Source organism: Anopheles gambiae, chromosome 3, assembly GCF_943734735.2.
Source record: "Anopheles gambiae chromosome 3, idAnoGambNW_F1_1, whole genome shotgun sequence".
Classification (NCBI taxonomy): Eukaryota; Metazoa; Arthropoda; class Insecta; order Diptera; family Culicidae; genus Anopheles; species Anopheles gambiae.
In genome coordinates, this window is record NC_064602.1 from 38,772,715 (window position 1) to 38,793,325 (window position 20,611).

Consider the following 20,611-nt stretch of genomic DNA (forward strand, 5'->3'; position numbering starts at 1 on the left):
ATGCTTAGCTTATCGGAGAAAATTTGCTTCCTTCAATGAGCGCAAGTGTTTGAAAATCAAGCGTTACTATTACGATTGTGTAAAATTGCAACGGGTTGATCGAATGCGGGTGATAGGTGCACCAATATCATTATCACCGGTGCCGTTTTGGCGGGCTCAGGGCAATCAAACAATCTGGCCCAATAAAATCAGTTTCACCTTGGCTTACGGGAACTGTTTGTCAGTTATTGATTTAATGGTCTTTGATTGATTTGCCAAACCTTTTTTACTGATTACTCTCAACAGCACCAAGTGTGTGGAATTGTAGAAAAATTATTGCCCAAATTTGTTACCAGTCATGCCATATAAATTATCTGATCAGTTAAGGCCTTTGACGCCATTGTGATTACGTCTATGGCTTCCAGATTGCGCATGTACAAGCGACACAAAAATGTCTTTTCTAACATTAGGAAATTTTGTGACGGTGTGGTCGTTTTGAGATGCTATGGGGTATTATTCATGAAAAATACGAATCATTTTCGTTCGAATATGTATGCCCACAACCACCCTGTGGCTGACCTTGCTTCCAACATATGGTTTTTATTGCCCTTTCAAATCCTCACACACAGCTGGTTTTTGGAGTGAATGTATTGAGCAAAGTGCAGCTTGAATCTGTTCCTTCAGTTCGTTTTCACCCAGCACTGAATGCCACTCTTCAGCGAAAGCTTTACTCCAACCAAACAATCCAACACCCCGTAGTGAGTCGAAGTGAGAAAAGTCAGTGCGCATGCAATGCACACACACACACACAGCCGCACTGTTTTGATTGCAAAGGGTGAGCATTTCTTCCCCTGCAGGGCAGATATCTGAGATAGAGAGCATTTACCAGCAACTCACCATTCGACAAAAAGAGCAAGAGAGCTACACACGTGAAATAAAATGGGGTGCACCGCTTTCCAGCTATGTTTCACTGGAAGGCGTGGCTATGCTGCTGAAATCTGTTGATCTTTTTGACGCTTCGAGTGCGCTTATCAGTGCTCGATTTTCTCAGTGCGCGTCTGTTGCGGAACCAGGATTGTTGTGGATATTTCGCCCTCTGGCACGCGGACGTAGTTGGTGTTGTGTTTGCTGGTTTCTGATTGAGGAACCACGCGGTAGGGTCGCCTTTAGCGTTGGGACTGCCACCCATAGGAGGATTCCAGTCGAGGATTAATAACAGAGGATTTAGCTGTGAGCTTGCGAGAGAGGAGCTGAGTGAGCTGCTAGGTACAACACGACGCATAAAGTGGTAGTGGATGCTAAATCGTACGCAATCGTCAACCGCACTACGAAATCTAACCCGAGAGGACTCGCTGCGTACTATCAGTGTGCGATAAAACGAGAGACAACGTGCTCTCGAATCAGTGGATGAGCGTAGCTGTCGGGAAGAGGATAGAACAACATCAACATTATTACTCATTCCGCAGTGGTCGTTGAATCAGCGGCAATCATTGCTTCTTTGCTGAGCCCACATGGATGAACCATCAAACAGTAGCGAACTGAACTTTGACGAAGACGGCAAGTGTGATACAAAGAATTTGCAGTAAATGCGTTGTGATGGTGATGAGACAGCAACGAGCTAGTGACGATTCCTGATCTGGAAACAGATGTCGCGTGTGTGATGTGTGGCGTTGATAAGTGTTGTTAAAGTGCCGATGTTCTTTTTAGCACATTGTGGGAAATATTGGTGTTAATTTGTTAGTGTGCTTTATAGCAGTGCATTTTCTGAAGTGTGATTTATATTCAAATAACCTATTTTAGAATAAAGTTTAAAAGCTATGAAAATAAGAGTGAATCATATTTGATGAATGGAATCAACTGTGGATGGTCCTTTAGAGGACCTTCAGTGTGATAAAAGAGTTAGTTTGAGGCGTTTTTGATTATTCCATATGATGGAAGTAAGTGGAGTACCCCAAACGCATCACCAAACGGTGTCACTAGTATTGCAACAACCACCGCAATCTCAGCTACCATTGGATTTCAGTGTCACCATGGTGAACATTAAGTTGAACAGTGTCAACGTGAGTCCAAGTGGTGGGAATAATATTAATAATAATGATAGTAGTATTAATAATAATAACACCAACAACAACAACAACAGCAGTATGATGATTGGTAAAGGCGGAAGTATGGGCCAAGCACCAGTGACAGATGAAAACAAAAGTAGTCCATTGAATGGAGTTAGCATTTCGCGGCCAATGAGCCCAAATGTGCTACTAACAGCAAACAGTAGTAATTCATCCGTTAACATGAATGGTAGCAGTAATGGAACATCAATGACAAGTGCTTTTAAGGTAGTGACGCCACGCGGGAAAGCCGACGGTAAGTGTGAAATATGAAATATTACCAGAATGGAAAAGGGAAAAAGGATCAATGGTTTCAATAATTTTAACGTAAAAATCAGCTCATAATGTTTTTTTCGGTGCTCAAAATGTTTTATGAGCTTTTCTCATTTGAACTTTCAGTTTACCCATTTTAATGATTAGTCGAACACGGCTTTATCATTGATAATATTGGCATAAAGTGTAACAATAATTAAAATAAGTTAAGGAAGAGTTTGACTGTAACTTACTTCTTATTAGAATTGAAATTCTTTTTGATCGCCTATCCTGTTCTATGATAGTCAAGTAATTATTTTAAATTATTTTAATCCAGTTTTTGTTTCTGTATCATAAGTGTGTTTTGTAAGCTATACAGCCAACAAGGCCGATTTTGCGAAAAAAACAATTCTCAAGATGGTTTAAATTGTTAATCGATTAATTTTCCGGATCTTATTTGATATTTACAAGTATAATATGAATGCAACATATAAGACGAAGTCAGTCAAGTTTTCGAAGACAAAATTGACATTTGATAAACCTAAAAATGTTAATAAAACTGCAACTTACAATCAAGAGCATTGGAAAGGCAATTGCGCTTACATTTTCTTTTCATTTTTATTGTTTTAACGTCTTCTTAATTTTAAATTGAAAAAGTTTTCAATTTAAGCTTTTTGCAATGTTCTTGTACAGGAAAATCACAAGCTTTTTTTCAAAGTGTTTAAATTATTGCTACCTATCTACACACAAAGCATCTGTAGACTAAACAAAAACCAGCAACCTATAAAACATGATGACGCTTCATTAGTCCCGCAGTATTTGCTGATATTAATATTTAAATGCGTTAACATAAATTAACCTTAATTGAAAATATATGCTTCGGCAGCCAAAGTGTAGTATGTTATTCCATCACTTAGCTCGACAAGCCACCTTTTCGTTTGTGTAACAAATTCGCCTCACTTGTGCGCAACATGTGCTCCCTAATCTCCATAGCATAATCAATCGATGTTTGTCCGACAAAAGACCGTGATCCAAAATATCCAATACATACCTCAAGGCGTCGTCACGCCTAATGGGAAGCTGCTTCTACGTGCAACGTCTGTGCAAGACGATCGTGTGGCAATTAGACACCGATAAGGGGTGAGCCATTGGTTGACCAAGTGAAAACAGAAGTACCCAGTGAACCATTACTTGGATAGGATAAGATTAGACGACCAGAGCTTTCAACCAGCATACTTCGGTTTCATCCTTGACCAGTGCAAAGTTAAGCATTTGCGGTCGAATGGGAACGAGTACGATTGGGTGCAATGTCCCCATCTGCTAACCTAGCTTGGCAAAGTATAATGGTAGTGTTTGAATACCATTAGATATGCTTCTAATGGTTGATGAAGCAGAGTGTGTCATTTGTCGTTGTCTTGGGAGTTGAGGAATGGCATGCACTGGTCCTTTGGTATTGCTACTAGAGATTCTGTGGTGTGTTGTGACTGTTCTGTAAGGAAAACGTTTGCCATCCTGAACATCGATTAAGCAACAGATGGTCACTGTCAAACAAGTGTTAATTAAAATTTAAATGGATTCTGATGGATATGTAAACTTTTATCATTATTTATGAACCTGTTGCTCTGAATCTCTGGTCTCCAACCTGTGGTCAGCGAGGCACTTGTGATCCTTTGTGCTCCTATTCTAAAAAGATTCACCAGTATTTTTGCGTTCACACACAATTTTACAAATTACGGATAAAAAACGAATTCCTGTTACAATAAATGCACTTTTTTGTAATGCATGATATTGTTGTCATGTTGTAATAAGAATCAATCGAAAACTAATGTTTAAACACAATTAAACACGATATTTCTATCAGCCTGTACAAAGTATGCGAACAAATATTGTTGTTATCTATCCAGCGATGAATAGCTTGGGTTGCTAGAAAAAAATTCGCTGAAGGCTGCTAGACTTCTCCTACTTCCGTGAAAAAATGTGTTTGACAGATACGTTGTAGCAGAATATGTCGTGTTAAAACGTGGCTATTAACACAGCAAACGGATGCGCTCCAGGAGGATACGTAACGAAAACAAATATTCAATATTACTGGGAGGTTGTTGTTTTAAATATAATTACGTTTATATAACTTGTTTACTGAGTTATTTTCTCAATTAAGTACAATATTTATCCAATTCTGCGTAGTTAATTCTACAAATATGCATCAATCAAAATAGAGGTAGGATAAACTAATCATTAAACAAACTGTAGTTAAAATAGACTCGGGCTAACATGACTCAAGCTTCACCATAATCAAGAATTGCCTAGAATTAGCTCTGAGCAAATATAAGAGCATGAAAAAACGCTGCTTTAAAAAGATGCTCTACCATATGTTGTAAAGACTAACCACATGAATGACATGATTGGAACAGCTTAAACGTGCTTAACTAGTTGTTTGTGAATGACAGTGGCATTCTGTCTAAATTTATGAATGGAATATCGCGATCGAAGAACGGAATGAATTTGACATTTCTAGACACCGTGTGTGTATGAAGTCGAACATTAATATATTGAAACGGAATAAAAACTCAAAGAGGTTTGCCCTTATTCGTTGTTTAGACTTTCGTCGACAGAATTAGCAGTAGAAGCATTCTAAAAAAAGAGGTGTTCAAAGAGCTAAATGATCGCAACCATATGTGATCGTCTTTCGAGTAGAAAACTATTTATTTTCTATTCGAGAGAGCTCGCATTCGTCATCCGTATACATCAGAAACGTAACACTTGATGCAACAGGCTATTTGAGATGATATCAAAATGAATAATAAGACCACAATCGTTGGGTTATGTGAGAGTGAGAAATAACCTACCATAAGCGATGTTTGTTTAAAAATACTATGTTTTTGTTCTTTTTGCTCACGATGTTTCAATACATTCACTTTAGATCACAAGCAGACGACTCAAATGTTATACAAATATGAGTAATATCAATATATGTCTCAAAGATGTGTTGATATTTAGCGTCATTTCATTATTTTTTAAATTGTAAAGAGTGTTATTTTATCAATAAAATGACATAACATTGATTGGTTCATGATTTATTGGTGTATTTACATTGTATATACATAAAAAAATGCTGATAATGAAAGAAATAGTGGAATAGCGGAAACTACATTAATAGAATTTATCTAATTGTATGTGTGCATGCATCGATGTGCTCTACAGTTATCACTGCAGCTCTGTTAAACGCTAACACAATTATTCCGTGCCTTGATTACTTACGCGATGATCTGTTTCTCTTGTTGCCACACACATGCATCAGTCATAGTATTCTCGCAGATGATAGCAGCTAGCGCTGATGCTAACTAAACAATTTAACTCAACTGATTCACAAGGTGCGCTTCTTCGCACAACTTGCTTTCATGTGCTCTTTTCTGTTGGCACTGGACAATCTGTTTCGTCACAACGCGTCTGCATTTCATCGTTGAATTTATTAGTCTTTCTAGTGCGTTAATTGTTTTAGATTTACCGCCAAGCGGAAACAGTTAATTTATTTGGGAATGAGTGTGCGAAGATGGAAGCGCTTGGCTTGATGGTAGATGAATTACTTAGGGGTAAATTTTTCAAAGCATTGAAACAGTAAAGATGTAAGTGCAGAAGTCTTTGCTGCTGGCTCGCATAGCAGAAAGATGCACAGTGTAAACCCTCTTGAATGTACCTCTTGAACGTAGCTCCTTGGAAATGGAAAAGGGATGCAACGTTGCACTTTTTTTTGCCCAGACACTAAGCATGCGCTTTTGAGGACACTTTGTCGTCTCGCGGCCATGATAGTCTATTTTACTGTAGTGACTGAATTTGCAAGGAAGCGCTAGTTTCAAGTGGTAAATGGATGCGCAGATGCACTCGTACTCTTTGCGGTGCCGAAAGACGTCAAAACACTTCTGCTTTAACCATGGGATTGGTTAAGGCCGGCAAATGATTGGCAGGTTTAACATTTGGCCTAGTTCGGAATAAACGTAGAAAAAGGGTTGTAAAAAAATAACTTGAAATCGTTTTACACTTTTAAATTATAAGATAGTGTATTATTACCTTTAATTAAACATCGAAATATGAATGGTAAAACTGCCGTAGAAAATATTAAGAAATATATTAAATGAAAAGCTTTCTCGGCAAATAATTTAATAAGCTATATTTGTTCAATTCCAGTTCCAGCACAGCCTGCAAATGGATTTTCACCTTTAATTTTCAACAATGACCTGCTGGTAAACCACTACCGACGCTTGCTTCATCCAGTAGCAGCCGCCGTACCGCGCCTTCCGAATGGTGCCAATGGTTATAATGATGTGCCTGACACACAGCTCAAAATGGGTCAAAGAGGTAAAACATACAGTAAACACAATTATTAAAACAATTATTATAACAAACTCTGCTGTATGAAACCTTTACTTTCACACAAAGTTAAAAAGCAAAATAGTAGTAACATAACGATTATGTTGTACAAAATATTTACTAAAGAACCCTTGTTGCGAGCGAGATAAATTTAAATAATTGTTCGAGAAACGAATGGCAATGTACCAGGAGCAACCTTAATAAATGCCACTATCAACTACTTCATACGTCCCCTGGCGAAGCAACAAAATGGGTGGTCTGCCCTCATATAATCTGTTCTCATGGTGTTCGAAACCAGACCGACTGGCCGCACTTGGTGTGTCAGTTAGCTTTCGAAGACATTCAAATATGCCACCCACCGTGGTTAACATCCGTCGTGAGGTGTGAACGCAAAACATATGCTTCAAATGCATTCCGCAGCACAAAACTAGTTTGACTCATTTTTATGAGCCGCTCTTGTACAGTGCAAACCGGTTTAGTTTCACACGCGAAGGATGAGACTATCCTTAAAAAAAGACACATTTAAGAGAACTTTACGACTTTTTGAAGAAAAACGTAAACGCTTGCGAGCTAGTTCAGGAAGCTACGGATTAGCAAATGCTAGCTTAAGGTTTACGTACAACCGTCAGCAAATACGAAACCAACAACCAACTGATTTGTTGCTTATCATTGCTGCTGCAATCCAGACAACGTAAGTAGCAGAAGTGAAAAACATGCACTTGAAATGTTCGTCAAACAAAAACGGCAGGAGGAAAGGTAAAGCGAACTTCAAACCCCGAGTGATGGCTACTGACTGACGACAGGGCAAAAGCACATGCGTTTAATGTCATACCTTTTCACTTCAATCGAAGTCTTTGTACTTTGATGCCGTGCCCGCGATTGTTTGAACGACTTCTCGATCGCTGGCTAATGAGTTATCGAATTGAGCTATAAAGCAAGCCTTCCAGCCTAAGTCCTGGGACAATAAATCATGGCTTATCAGTATAAGTTGGGAACAGCATGTTTCATTACAACTGCTCACCTTTCCGGCCGTAAGTGCCACTCGTCTCCGCAATCGCAGCGAACACACTATCCGTTAATGTCCGCTGAACCGACGCACAAGGCCTTGGTGATTGCGGTGTGAGAAGTGCTTCTAGAATCTGTTCAACTGACGTGGTTATCGGTTTATCAATATTTAGAGAATTTATTGCACCATTTAATAGCGCGACAACTGCCTATGCAGTGGCCCGATGAGGACGGGAGTAACATTTTGTGCGGTGCGGTGCTGAATTGCTTTCGATTGGAGTTAGCGTAGAGGTATTCTCCGATGCTCGGAGTTTTATAAGGTTCAGACGTGTTTGAACATTAGCATAAGACCCACAATATTGAAGCAATATGTTTGTTGCCTCGGTATGCTGCAATCGTTTGAGATTTTTTTTTATTCCGCGTCACATTTTTACACCTGGTGTGTAAATACAGATACATTTTAAGCCAGTCGCTTACAGGATGTAGAAATACAATATTGCCCTTTTTAAAAGGTTTGGTTGGACTAGCATATTTATTGAACCGCCAAACGCTCAAACGCTCGCTCTTAGAACACAAACAGAGTAGAAGAAGTGAAAATCACAATAATGTTTTCTTACTAAACCGTAAAGCATTTTAATCTCTGATAATGGGAAATCAAAAGCCTTATAGCACAATAGTAATAACACACCGTAATCAGCTGTGTTAATATTGGTTCCAACAACGTAATTGAATTTACGTTTCATTTTCTTTCCCACTTAAAAACGATTGTTTGTTTATGTGAACGAACCACAACACAATTTTTTACCATTTTTGATTAATCTGACATTAATAAAATGTGCCCCGTGGTAAAACAAAACACAATCAGTGATAATGAAAACTTATTGTGCCACCATGATTGTGCTTGATTACATTCGCAGTAGCTACAGCTGACGCTACCTACCACGATCGATGCAAGTCGTGTTTTTTATCACTTGACATACGGTTGGAACATGCTGGTCATAAATTAATCACTATGCATTAACGTAAGCCATATTGGATAAATAATAACCTCATACCGTACTGAGCCCAATGAGAATAGATCAGATGGAAGTTGACAAGATAGAGTAACTGTTGACAAATGTGTGTGAAACTGATATAAATGAAGTAAAAATCAAACGGCTGTGTGAGCAGTCAAGATATACACAGAATGGAATAGCTCTTTTGTAACAAAATAGGAAGTTGTGGAAAACTGATTTGTCACCTTACGTTGAACGTGACTCTCAGCTGAACGGGTTTAATTAAATTCCTTTCGACACTGCTTTCCTCCTAGTAGTGCCCAGGCTAAACTCCCATTGTTTCGTTGGAACGTAGTCGAAAGATAATTGAATGTGAATCCTTTTCCTCCTTCGGTTGGAATGTTAGCCCTAACTCACTCTACCATACTAAAGGGGAAGAAAGCGACGACGATCACATTGAAAATCAGACAACATACGCCACACGCAATCGTTCGCTGATTCCCTTCCGCGAAAAGGGTTATTGGACTGCGTGATGAGGCCAGATGAGCTGGAGTATCCAGAGTATCTAGACTTTTCATGCCTCGTTTGTCACGAATCTAAACGACCCTGGAGAATTTAACATGGAAAGCGAGTTCCCGGTACGGGGTAGCATTTACTTATGCGAGTTTACTGTTGCATGGTTCCAACCAATATTTAGTAAAATCACTCACTAGATTCTTGTATGCGTGCAATAGATCACGATAAGAACATAAGTATATTTAGCCCTAGTGTCGTGTAGTGCACTAAAAAAGGGTTGAACTAACCCAATGTCATTTACCCTAATGAGGGGTTAAGAGGTGTGCCAATGACACGATATTATCATGTGTAACATACAACTGTTAGTAAACGAGAGTGCATCGTTATGTTGAATGATGAATTATTTGAAAATGTATACTGTCAATAATTTACAGACATGGCCCCAAGAAAACCAGCGTACCAGGTTAAGGAAATAAAATACCATACCTTATAAAATTGATCTACTCATAAGATAAATTACATAATGAAGAAGACATTTTGACTAGTTATTGGGAAATGAAGTTCTTTAGCTTAATTCCACAGCAAGCATCAAATTGATCGGTTGGAGGTTTGATTGTAGACAGTGGCAAATCTATGCTAATTGAGCTTAATTTGATGTCATTTGAATTCATCAATATTGGAAATTGAATTGATTTGTATCCGGTCGGGTCTTCTTGGAGGGTCTGCCGTGCCTTTGCTTGGACAGGCCTGTGTAGGACAACCGCAACGAGTTCGTTGACCGTTATGGTTCATGCAATAACAGTAGAAATTGATTGAATGTTGCAAATGATGAACAAAACCATTTGCGATGATTTAAATATAGAATTCGAAGCTGATTTATTTATGTTTCGTTCAATAATAAATATATAGAGTAATTTTTCTTTTGCGTCAAGCAAAAGACAATACACAAGTTCATACTTTTTACGTATACTTCATTTGTTATCATTTGTATGTTGTTGTCATTGCATTTTTTTTAATCTGTTGAAACATTGCAATGGCATGGCCTGGTTGTTTACGTCCAGTGTATTGTTCTCTAAAATCTCATTTCACTTCTGGCCACGATAATGTACAATCGATCATAACCGATATAAAGGGGTTTATGAAAATCCCTGTGTAAAGCAACGGCCACCGAGGAAAACGATGAACAATGTGATACCCGGATTTGAAGTTTTACGGCCACAACCCAATCTGCGGGAATGCCAGCTGCTATCGGGCCGTACTAGTGAGTGCCATAAACTCAAGAAATACTTCAACCGCTTGGGGCTTACGGATCGCTGCCGCTGTAAATCATGCTCGTCATGATATTGACTAGCTTCGATATGAGCCTCATATCAGCAACAACCGGCAATCTGAGTGCTTAGTATGAAATTGATAGTAGAACTCAGAAAGTGCGAGACTTATATAACGCTGTCTCTGGCCTTTTTTGTAAATTGTTATTTATGGCAAGAGGTGTGCAATCATCGTTGAAATATACCACATGCAGATTTTCTGTACAAAGTTAGTTTTGTTGAACATGATGATCTCTACGTGAATCAGTTATTGCATACTACTATACATTGAAGCCCACGTTTGGTTTATTTTGTACTCATATAAATCATTATGATTATTCTGCTGCTAGAATTGATTTATTTTGTTTTATTTTTCCAGACGAAATCAAATTCGGCGTTAGCCGGCTAGTTAAGAACGAGTCTGAAGACGAAGATAACAACAATGTGTATCATCATAGTGCGCCTCACACCCAACCGCTTCTACCACCACATGTAGCGCACCTGCAACATCATGCCGCGAATGGTCCGAAATTGTCTACTCTTTCGAGTGGCTATGATTCGAGTGCTCTCAGCAGCAGATCACGATCGAGGAGCAGATCGCGTTCACGCGATCGTTCCACTCGTTCGCGGTCGTCCTCTATCGAGCTGGAAGTTGACTCTCCTCCTCCACCACGGATTAATCCATCGCCAAGCACAGAAGTCCCACATGTTCCTAAAAACTCAGAAGCCTTTTCGGTTTCAGCATTGCTAAAGCGCGAAGTTGAGCCCAAATCAAAGTCTCCATTATCGAATGGATCGTTCGATGCTGTTAGGTAACATAAATGAGAAGAGACATTTGCAGCAAGTAATAATATTCATACGTTCTTTTGTTAGGCCAAATTACACACAATTTTATGAGCAGAGCATACTCAACCGCCCGCTGTTTCATCCGTTTCCGTTTTTTGCGATGCTCCAACAGCAAGGACATCAACTAAATCCTGCATTAGCAAAGTATGACTGGTGTATATTTCCTTAAAACAAGATTCAGTGTTTAACAATGATCCATTTGTATTTAAAGCTATCACCCTTCGACACCAGAGGATATATTGCGACTACGCCATTTCATGACCCAGAACGCGGCAGCTGCTTCAGCTGGTGCTACTGGGACTCATTTGGATTTTAGCCATCCTCATCATCCTCATCATTTGCTAATGCGTACAGGTAAATAACTATAGCAAAGGTGCGCAGAAGAGTTTCTGACACTTTCCATTGTGCTTTATTTATATGTTTCCACGCAAACCATAGAAGTACATCCACGAAGAACGCATAATGGGAAACGCCCCTACGCCTGCGAATTATGCAACAAATCGTTCGGACATGAGATCAGTTTGAATCAGCACAGGTGAGGCATTTGAAAAAAAGTGTCTTTAATTGCATTTAAGTAAACGGATTTGAATATTTTCTTCCAACGATAGAGCCGTGCACAATGTGGAGAAAGTGTTTGAATGCAAGCAGTGTGGAAAAGCCTTCAAGCGTTCGAGTACGTTATCGACACACCTACTAATACACAGCGACACACGGCCATATCCTTGCGGTTTCTGTGGGAAGCGGTTCCACCAAAAGAGTGACATGAAGAAGCACACGTACATCCACACCGGTAAGTTACATATTGAAATCCATTTCTCATTAAATATACTTAAGTACAAACACAAATTATATATTTGAACGTTATTCGAGTACAAGAATCTGGAATTAAAGGACAGAAGTATCGTTAGGATTATTTTATAGATCAAACCGTGTAATGGTTTTAAATTCAACAAAGTTGAAATTATATATTTGAACGTTATTCGAGTACAAGAATCTCGAATTAAAGGACAGAAGTATCGTTAGGATTATTTTATAGATCAAACCGTGTAATGGTTTTAAATTCAACAAAGTTGAACTGAAATACATTGAAATGAAGAAATATTCGTTTCATTTTCCATCGGTATGTATGTCTTCATACGTCAGCGGTAAATCATGCCAGTCATCTTCTCAGTCCCTGTGCCCATCCCAAGCGAAATCCAATTCGGCCTTATTCGTTTAAGACACCATCTTATTACGTACGAAGACAGACGCTCATCAGTTATTCAGATGGGTTGTCTTCAACATTCCTCTTGTCTAACTGTTGCGGTTTACCAATCCACTAAAAGGAGTTCTTCTGTTTGTAACGATAAGAATAGAAGAGGAAAAGAGATCTCACTTCTTTTTAATACTTCGAAAGCTAAGCATTATTTCAGCTTTCTCTGTCATTTGAAAGGGGTTGTGCGCAGAATGTTGGGATTAAAATCTGTAACGTGAAGGTTGGGTTTGATACAAAACTTTGACAATTAAAACAGAAATCGTGCCGCTTTCACCATCACAGCCGGCGCTTGATTTATCGCTATTAATTGAAGCGACTTTTATTCGTAAGATTTTCCACAAGATGAAAAGCAAGAACAAATTGATTGCAGGTTTTAAGGCGAACGTGATAAGTCCTCAATATTTCGGCTTGTGGAAAACGGTAGTGTCTAATGGGGCTGCGATGTAGGGTTACAACTGTTCAATAAGAAGTGGAATTTGTGTTGACATTTCATTCATTACACAGAGAAAACTATTCTTATTAATAAATAGGAAAACTGTTTATTTGTGGGGATCGTGCCATCATATTCTGCAGGTTCACATATTTATGAGTCTTGTCAAATTTTAGAGAAAATTCATGTCTGTAGAATTATATTACTTTCAATGTGTATGAGTTTGAGTTGTACACTTAAAAATGTCACAAGGAAAATGTAAAAATATTTGTGATTAGTTTTGTACAAAAATCAGATGATTTATGATCCAAATGAATAAGGTTTAATCATTTCACCATTGACAATTGAGCAATCATACCACATGGCATTGCTCTTTTATCCAACAAGCAGCCACTTGACACCTTCAGCCTCTATGGAGATACAAATGCTACTGCTGCCTACAAACAGCTAAGCCCTACCGCAACGAAGTCTAATTGATATCCTGCTGGGCAACTGTACCCGCCGAATGTCAATAATTATTTGGCACTACCTTTTCCGGGTGCTCAAGTACAGCTTGAATCGAATCATTGGCCAACTCGGGAGGTCGAGCTGTGCAACTAGCAGCCACACCCCAACGACCTGTGATATCCCTCGAAAGATATTGTGAAACAGAACTATTGGTTGACGGCACCGTGGAGCGTGGGTTTGCGCTTGAGAATAACTGACTCTACTCCAGGCAACCCTCATTGTGACGATATACAATGTGAGCCCCTTTTCAATTAGAACAGTCTTACCCTTGGCTAAAATGTAGCGCGCCCTTCTCTACTCTTTAGAAAATTATCTCCCACCCCGATTCAAATGCTGGCAGGAAAACAGTGTCTTTGTAAACAAATAAAAATATTTTTATAGCACATACGGACACATCGATATAGGAGTGTTCAATGTACCAGTTTACTGTTATTACAATGATTGAATGAAGTACCATCGTGGTTGAACGTTTTGGATGAAAAAAGTACCCCAACTTTAAGGAAAAGCCGTTTTCTGTCTCTATAGGAACTCATCGTTTTTTACGATGGCAATCAATTGCACCAAATTCCATGGATATTTTTCAGTTATCACTTTGGATTGCTTCACTTTTACTTACTGATTCGAATAAAATTTTGACAAAAATTTCAAAAATGAATCCTTCAAGAAAATATCTAATTAATTGAATATTAATATCATATTTGATCGAAACGCAATCACTGATAAGTGAAGAAATAAAACGCGTGTCGTGTAAAAAATGCTTAATACCCTCATGATGCTTAATACCCTTGAGTAAGTTTCGGTTACTAAAGTGAAATTACTGATAAGTGAAATCCGTTTTTATAATATCTAATTTAATACGATTGTTGGAGGTGGCATTCTAGTTTTGTAAATTGATTAAGAATGGCAAATACGAATTGTTTGCTTAACTCACTAAGTTTTAAGGTGAAGTTGGGTATACACAAGGAGATGAGTAAACGATTCAAAATTTAATTTATCATTTCACTTGGTTCAGCTCATCAAGGACTTAAATTAAGACTAATAAAAGAATGATGAAAATCATTTCTTATTATAAAGTTTCATTAGCTATCTGTTTTGCGAAACTGTAATTTTAGAAGAAATTCTAAAAATACGCTTGGGTATTTACTTACTAAAATGGCATGACATTGTTCAACATTTGATAGAATTGCTGTGATTGGATAAATGAAAAACATGTTTTTGCGCGTGTGCAGCAACCAAGAATGATTATTAAGAGTTATTTTACTCTTCTTCTTCTTTGGCACAACAACCGTTGTCGGTGAAGGACTGTACCCACTAGTGAAGTGAGCTTGGCTTTCAGTGACTTATTGTTACCATACCAGGATAGTCAGTCCTACGTATTGGGACACGGTCCTTTTGGGTTTGAGGGGGGGGGGGGGGGGTTCGAAAATATTCAATGTTTATGTAAAGTAATTGATGGATGACGGCTAAACTAATTTCAACTACATTCTAGATCAACAAAATTGTGCAATTGACTCGTGAATTAATATAACTTTTTTTAGTAAGCGTGATGAATTTGTTAATTTAGCTATGAATTCTATGAAAATAATTCCTTGTTTCTATCCTGTTAAAAACTAGTTTATGCTGATCAAAAAGGTGCCACGTATTGAAGATTATTCAATTCTGCACATGCAGTAAAAAGAAAATAACACTTCTTTATTTTAAACTTATTTGCTTTGATATATGCTTGCTTAACAAAAACAGAAGTAAAGTATCGTGGAAAATCCAAACCATAGTACATACAATCTCTTATGAAGAGATTCACTCCGGCAACCGCAATATCCTACCGAGACACAAAACAGACCTTTATAACGAACTGAACAGAGATGAAAAATTCCAACCGTACCGTTTTTTCAGATAGGGTTCCATATTGATGATTACTTTATCAGTGTGTTTGTGGTAATAATCATCACAGCGATGACGATGATTCAGGCGATGACAATAGGGAACGTTTTCAAACGCACACACACACTGATATAACTTTATATACCTTTGTTTTTCCATGTGGTGATGTTATCATCATCATCGTCATCACCCACGATATCCTTGGCTGAGAATCTGGGCAGAGTTGTGCTCGCTTTGTCGATATGTTTGCATCCCGTTCGTCCTTTCTCGCTTCAGCACAGCCCAACGCGAACACAGGCACACGTGTTCGGATGTGCGCATAAAATGTGCTCTGATTCTCGACCGAGAGTTCAGCTTCGGGTTCAGCTTTGGTACGCCATTTGTGACGCGATTTTCGCCCCCCTTTTTCCACCAATTGTCAACGTACTGTCCCGTTCATTCCAACTCGAACAAGGCGTGCGCGTTTGTGCGGGAGGAGCTTCAACGACGCAATCCCAGGATACTGCACGGCGACTGGTTTGGATCAGATTGCTGCCATTAAAGTGCTTTGGGACCAAGTTGGACTTATAGGTGATGATGGTCTCGTTGTTTTTTTTGTGTTTTTAGTTATCATTTTCTTCAGTGTTTTCGCGTCACCCCGTACGTTTTAAATGAATTCCCCAAGTTTTGATTAAAGTGTTACAAATACAATTTAAAAATTTAGCTAAAGACACTAAAATCCAAAAATAAGAGAATAAAATAACAGCAGCAAACAAAACAATTTTTATCATTTATTATATCCTGTTCCGAATTATAATCATTGAAAGCAATCATGAAAGACAGAATAAACATCGTGATTGCAGCATACGAGAATGATGATAATGATTAACATGCTGGCTAAAACTACTTGAATTGAGTTAAGCTCTTCCCGTTTTCATCCATTCTACTCCTGTACGATTCTCTTTTCTCACTGTGAGTGAAAGAGTACAGATTGAGCTTTTCAGGATAAGCGGAGTCTTGTGTATCCGGTCGCCATGATCAGTAAAAACGGTGTGAGTGTGTAGGTACGATAAAATATACAGAGGATTTGCTACTGATTTTATATTTATAGCCAAACGTGCAGCTTTTACGAGGTTTTTCTCTGGCATTCCCAGAGATAACGACCCGGGCTTGGTTTATACATTCGGGCGCAAGCAACCTGTATCAAAGGATGTTTAGGATATGGGTGAAGTTTCGGGCATCATTTGTATCGTTTATCTCATTTATCTTGATTTTTTCGCTTGTGTTTTGGAGTTTTGTGTGTATGAGCACTACCCATACAAGCGTCGATCTCCTTTTTAAGTGGTTGTTGTAATATATCATGTCATTGGTTAAAGATTTTTCCTATCTTTTTGCGCGCTTATGTACCAACATATTTCCACGAGCAGACAAATCGAATGAAACAAACCTTTGGCTTCGGAAATCCAGTCCAGTCCCTTCAACGTACTGGTCCTTTGTGTCGTTATGTTTTCTTTCACATAGCCGAGTGGATCAAGGAGCTTGAGCTTGATGGAAAAATCGATAAACCCATTCGCACCATCTTACACACACACAAATGTGCAAAAGGAACACGTCAGCGAAATTATCCGCTAGAGAGAGTTTGCGGAGGACGAGTTAGTGTTGGGCCGATGGTACTAAAACGTGAGACAAAATCTGGTCCATTTTACCGGGCACAATCACAGGGCACATCAGACTCACCGGGCTCTGATTTAGGTCGTCTCAGATGATTTCTGATGAAAATGGATTTCGAAGGAGGATCGTGCGTTTCTGGTTACGTAGCGAGGATAGCTGTGATGTTTGCGGAGGACGTATGTTTTATGACCTTTCGCAAATCCCGACACCAAATTAAGGTGCCGACCGTTCGTTCTTATCACATGTGAGTGTTACGTTGGATTGATTAGGTGTGTTTTTCTTCCAGATCGATATTTGACAAGGGATCGAAAAGATTGATTTGTTGAATGTAATTGATTACAAGTTTTCGTAAAAAAATAATTCTTTTGTTGGTACATCTTTTAAATTTAAAAGAATTTATGTAGTATTCATAGCAGTTTGCTCAGATATTTACGTCTTAAAGAGACTGAACTACGTTTTCTTGTTCCATGAATTATGTTATTGTAAAAAGGGTTGGTAAATGGAATCAAAATAACCATCCTGTATTTATTGCTCTAGAAATGAATATTGTACTTCTACCGTAAGCATTCTTTCATCCAAAATCTTAACTGCTCTTCCATTTTTACGGACGTCATCAAATTTAAACGTTTTTTATCAGTACCAACAGCGGAATTTTGACCATTTTATCATTTTCTCTCTGGAAACTTTGCTACGATGCACAATGAACATACAAATAACCGTTTGTCAAATAAAATCGCGAATAAAAATGCTCTAAAATGAGCGATTGACATAATGATGACAAATTTTAGAGTAGTTAATCGAGAGCGTGCGTTTTATACAAAATACAAAATCAGTATAGGATGTAGACAATTAAAGATTGTACTCATTGTGCTTGAATGTTCAATTATTATTGTCATGTACACAAAACAACCAATTGTTTGTCATTTGAGCCTTTGCAATATTTCTTTACATCGAACACCTTTGTTTTATCTGTTCTTTTCAGGGGAAAAGCCGCACAAATGTCAAGTTTGTGGAAAAGCCTTCAGCCAGAGCTCGAACCTGATTACGCACTCACGCAAACACACTGGCTACAAACCATTCCAGTGTGAGCTGTGTCATAAAGCATTCCAACGCAAGGTGGACCTACGTCGACACAAGGAGACACAGCACACAGAGATCCGGACTTTGGTCAACTAACCCAAGGCTCGTCCGGAGTTCACTATGACAGCGATCTCCTCGAACTGTTCAACCATAGACTGTCTGAGAGGGCCGGAAGATGGTCATAGCATTGCGATGCTACCCGTGGCAGGTGATTCTTCCGTTGATAGACCTTCGGCGTCATTGTCTCCAGAATCGGATGCTTCCCCAAAGCCCGTAACAGGAGACGTTGGAGAGTTCATTGTGATTGACTGATCTGAACGTGGCACCGGCAATGGAATTACCTGCATTGTGCTTGTAAAAAGTGTATATCTGTAACATGCGATACGAAAAAACAGTGTACAATTTTAACTTTAGTGCAAAGATGTAACTAAGCTTTGTAACGAATGTTTCATTTGCGATAAGTCACATTTCTCGTAAACAGTTCCTTTCATCAGTAGTCGTTACATGACGTATAGCGCAACGTGTTAAGGCAAGAACCATTCTTTCTTGCAACTGAAAACCTTGGTGTCCAAACATTCTGTTTCTAGCGTAAGAGTATAGATAGGAACTAATTGTGGAGCGCAGTAGACGCACAACGAAGGAAAACAAAATTAACATTAAGTAGACATATTTTTTTCGGTGATCGGTGATAAATCTTCTTGGCGTACAGTTTCGATGTCATTTATGTGCTGATAGATAAATAACAACACTTTTTTGTAATGTTCAATGTTTTCACTGTTGAACCCAAAGGCTAGAACAAATTGCGCAATTTTGAGTGCGTGTTTTAAAGATCTGAAAAATCATGTGTCCCCTGTAAAAAGGGCGGTCAATAACGGTAGGTGTAAACAAATGAGAATCGTTTAGATTGCGTTTAAAGTGAAACATTGTGTCGTGTTGTAATGTAAATTGTTGTAAATCAATTTCAGTTTATGTTTTGGAAATGGATGACGTAGCTCATAAATGTAAATAAATAAGTGGCATAAAACACATCTCAAAACACAAACATTCACGCAGTAACTCAACAATAAACATCAATGTGCAATTTTCATATACTTCATTCGTGCAGATATTTGTCTTGGTTAACCTAGCTGACTAGGATGGGATAATCATCATCCGAAATTTACTGCGTTTGGTAGGTATTTCAGTCAGTTTACTTTGTTTTGTTCACAATTCTTAATAATCAACTAAGCGATAATGCTGTTCCTTAAAATTATGAAGTATTAATATATTTTGTTTCTTTAGCGTTTTATTTTTATTGCTAATTCATTATATTTTAAAGAACTATACATACGCTGATCTTGCGTGATTATTCTGTTTAATGTTTTCTCTTTTAGGACTTGTTCAAGTCATGAATACCAAATCGATGTGATGGTGGATCCATATTATACAGGTGTCTAAGAACTCTCAATCCTATTCAATTTATATTCATTTATTCAATAATATATTTATAAGCAACACGGTCAAAGCCGTTCTTTCTGAACAAAAATAAATTTAATTCATTATAAAGTAAATGAGCTTACGTTACACACATACGCTTACAAATGTTTATTTCCAGCTTATATAAATATAAATAAAAAAATTGAATTCTTCAATATTCAACCAGATCTGTAGAGCGACAAAAAATCATTGTACTGACATTAATGTCTCAAAATACACAGTAGTTTTGTTGACTTTAAATAAGATTATCATCTTTCAACAGCACATTATTCACGTTGAAACGAAATTCTAAACTTCTTTGGTGAGAAGAAGTGATTGACTAATCATACTGGTGTTGAAAACTAAATGATTATAATTATGTTTTTGGTTATGGCTAAGCCCAGTTATGGCTTAGCGTCATGGGTTCAAGCCCTAAATGGACCGTGCCCCCATACGTAGGACTGACTATCTGTTATGGTAATAAGTCATTGAAGCCAGGCCGGTAGTGATACAGGCAAGCCTTGACCGACAACGGTTGTTGGGCCAAAAAAGAAGAAGAAGTTCCGTGGTAGAGCCACCAACATACGCGACATAACAACATGCCCCCGCTATGTGTTCAAGTTTCGTTTAGACTGTGCGCTCCATACGCAGAAAAAGAAGCCCCGTGGAAGAGCCATCAACATACGCGACATAACAACATGCCCGCCATGTGTTCAAGTCTCGTTTAGACCGTGCGCTTCATACGCAGGACTAACTATTCTACTGTGGGTAATCAATAAGTCAAAGATCGTCAAGCTCTTAAATAGTACAGGCAGGCTTTTAACCAACAACGGCTGTTACGATTTTAATGGTTGAGACACAAAGGAAAATTTAATAAATCCAACATCTGATTGAAAGAGTAAAAGAGAAAAGATTTAATTCATCAAAACGATAGGAAAAGGAATCAGACTAAAGCTATTTGGAAATGGAGTACGATGGTACAT

At 38.3% G+C, this 20,611-nt stretch overlaps 1 protein-coding gene across 2 annotated transcripts; it reads left to right on the forward strand.

Annotated features, from left to right (window-relative positions):
- The first annotated feature begins 1,017 nt into the window (after positions 1–1,017).
- On the forward strand, positions 1,018–19,264 carry LOC1279085 (zinc finger protein Gfi-1b). Of its 2 annotated transcripts, XM_061657935.1 has the most exons (8): positions 1,018–2,340; positions 6,519–6,689; positions 10,904–11,336; positions 11,398–11,514; positions 11,582–11,724; positions 11,809–11,905; positions 11,979–12,160; positions 18,076–19,264. In XM_061657935.1, the coding sequence occupies exons 1-8, from the start codon at positions 1,908–1,910 to the stop codon at positions 18,267–18,269; spliced, it is 1,770 nt and encodes a 589-aa protein (XP_061513919.1). In that variant the 5' UTR covers positions 1,018–1,907; the 3' UTR covers positions 18,270–19,264. The 2 variants fall into 2 exon arrangements, with proteins under 2 accessions (XP_061513919.1, XP_061513918.1); XM_061657934.1 differs by lacking the exon at positions 6,519–6,689 and having other exon boundaries at positions 1,032–2,340.
- The last annotated feature ends 1,347 nt before the right edge of the window (positions 19,265–20,611 follow it).

Coding starts and splice junctions, on each gene's coding strand:
- LOC1279085 (XM_061657935.1), top strand. CDS start 1,908: ATGATGGAAGTAAGTGGAGTACCCCAAACGCATCACCAAACGGTGTCA. Junction 6,690..10,903: donor GCTCAAAATGGGTCAAAGAG/GTAAAACATACA, acceptor TTATTTTTCCAG/ACGAAATCAAATTCGGCGTT. Junction 11,906..11,978: donor ATCAGTTTGAATCAGCACAG/GTGAGGCATTTG, acceptor TTCCAACGATAG/AGCCGTGCACAATGTGGAGA.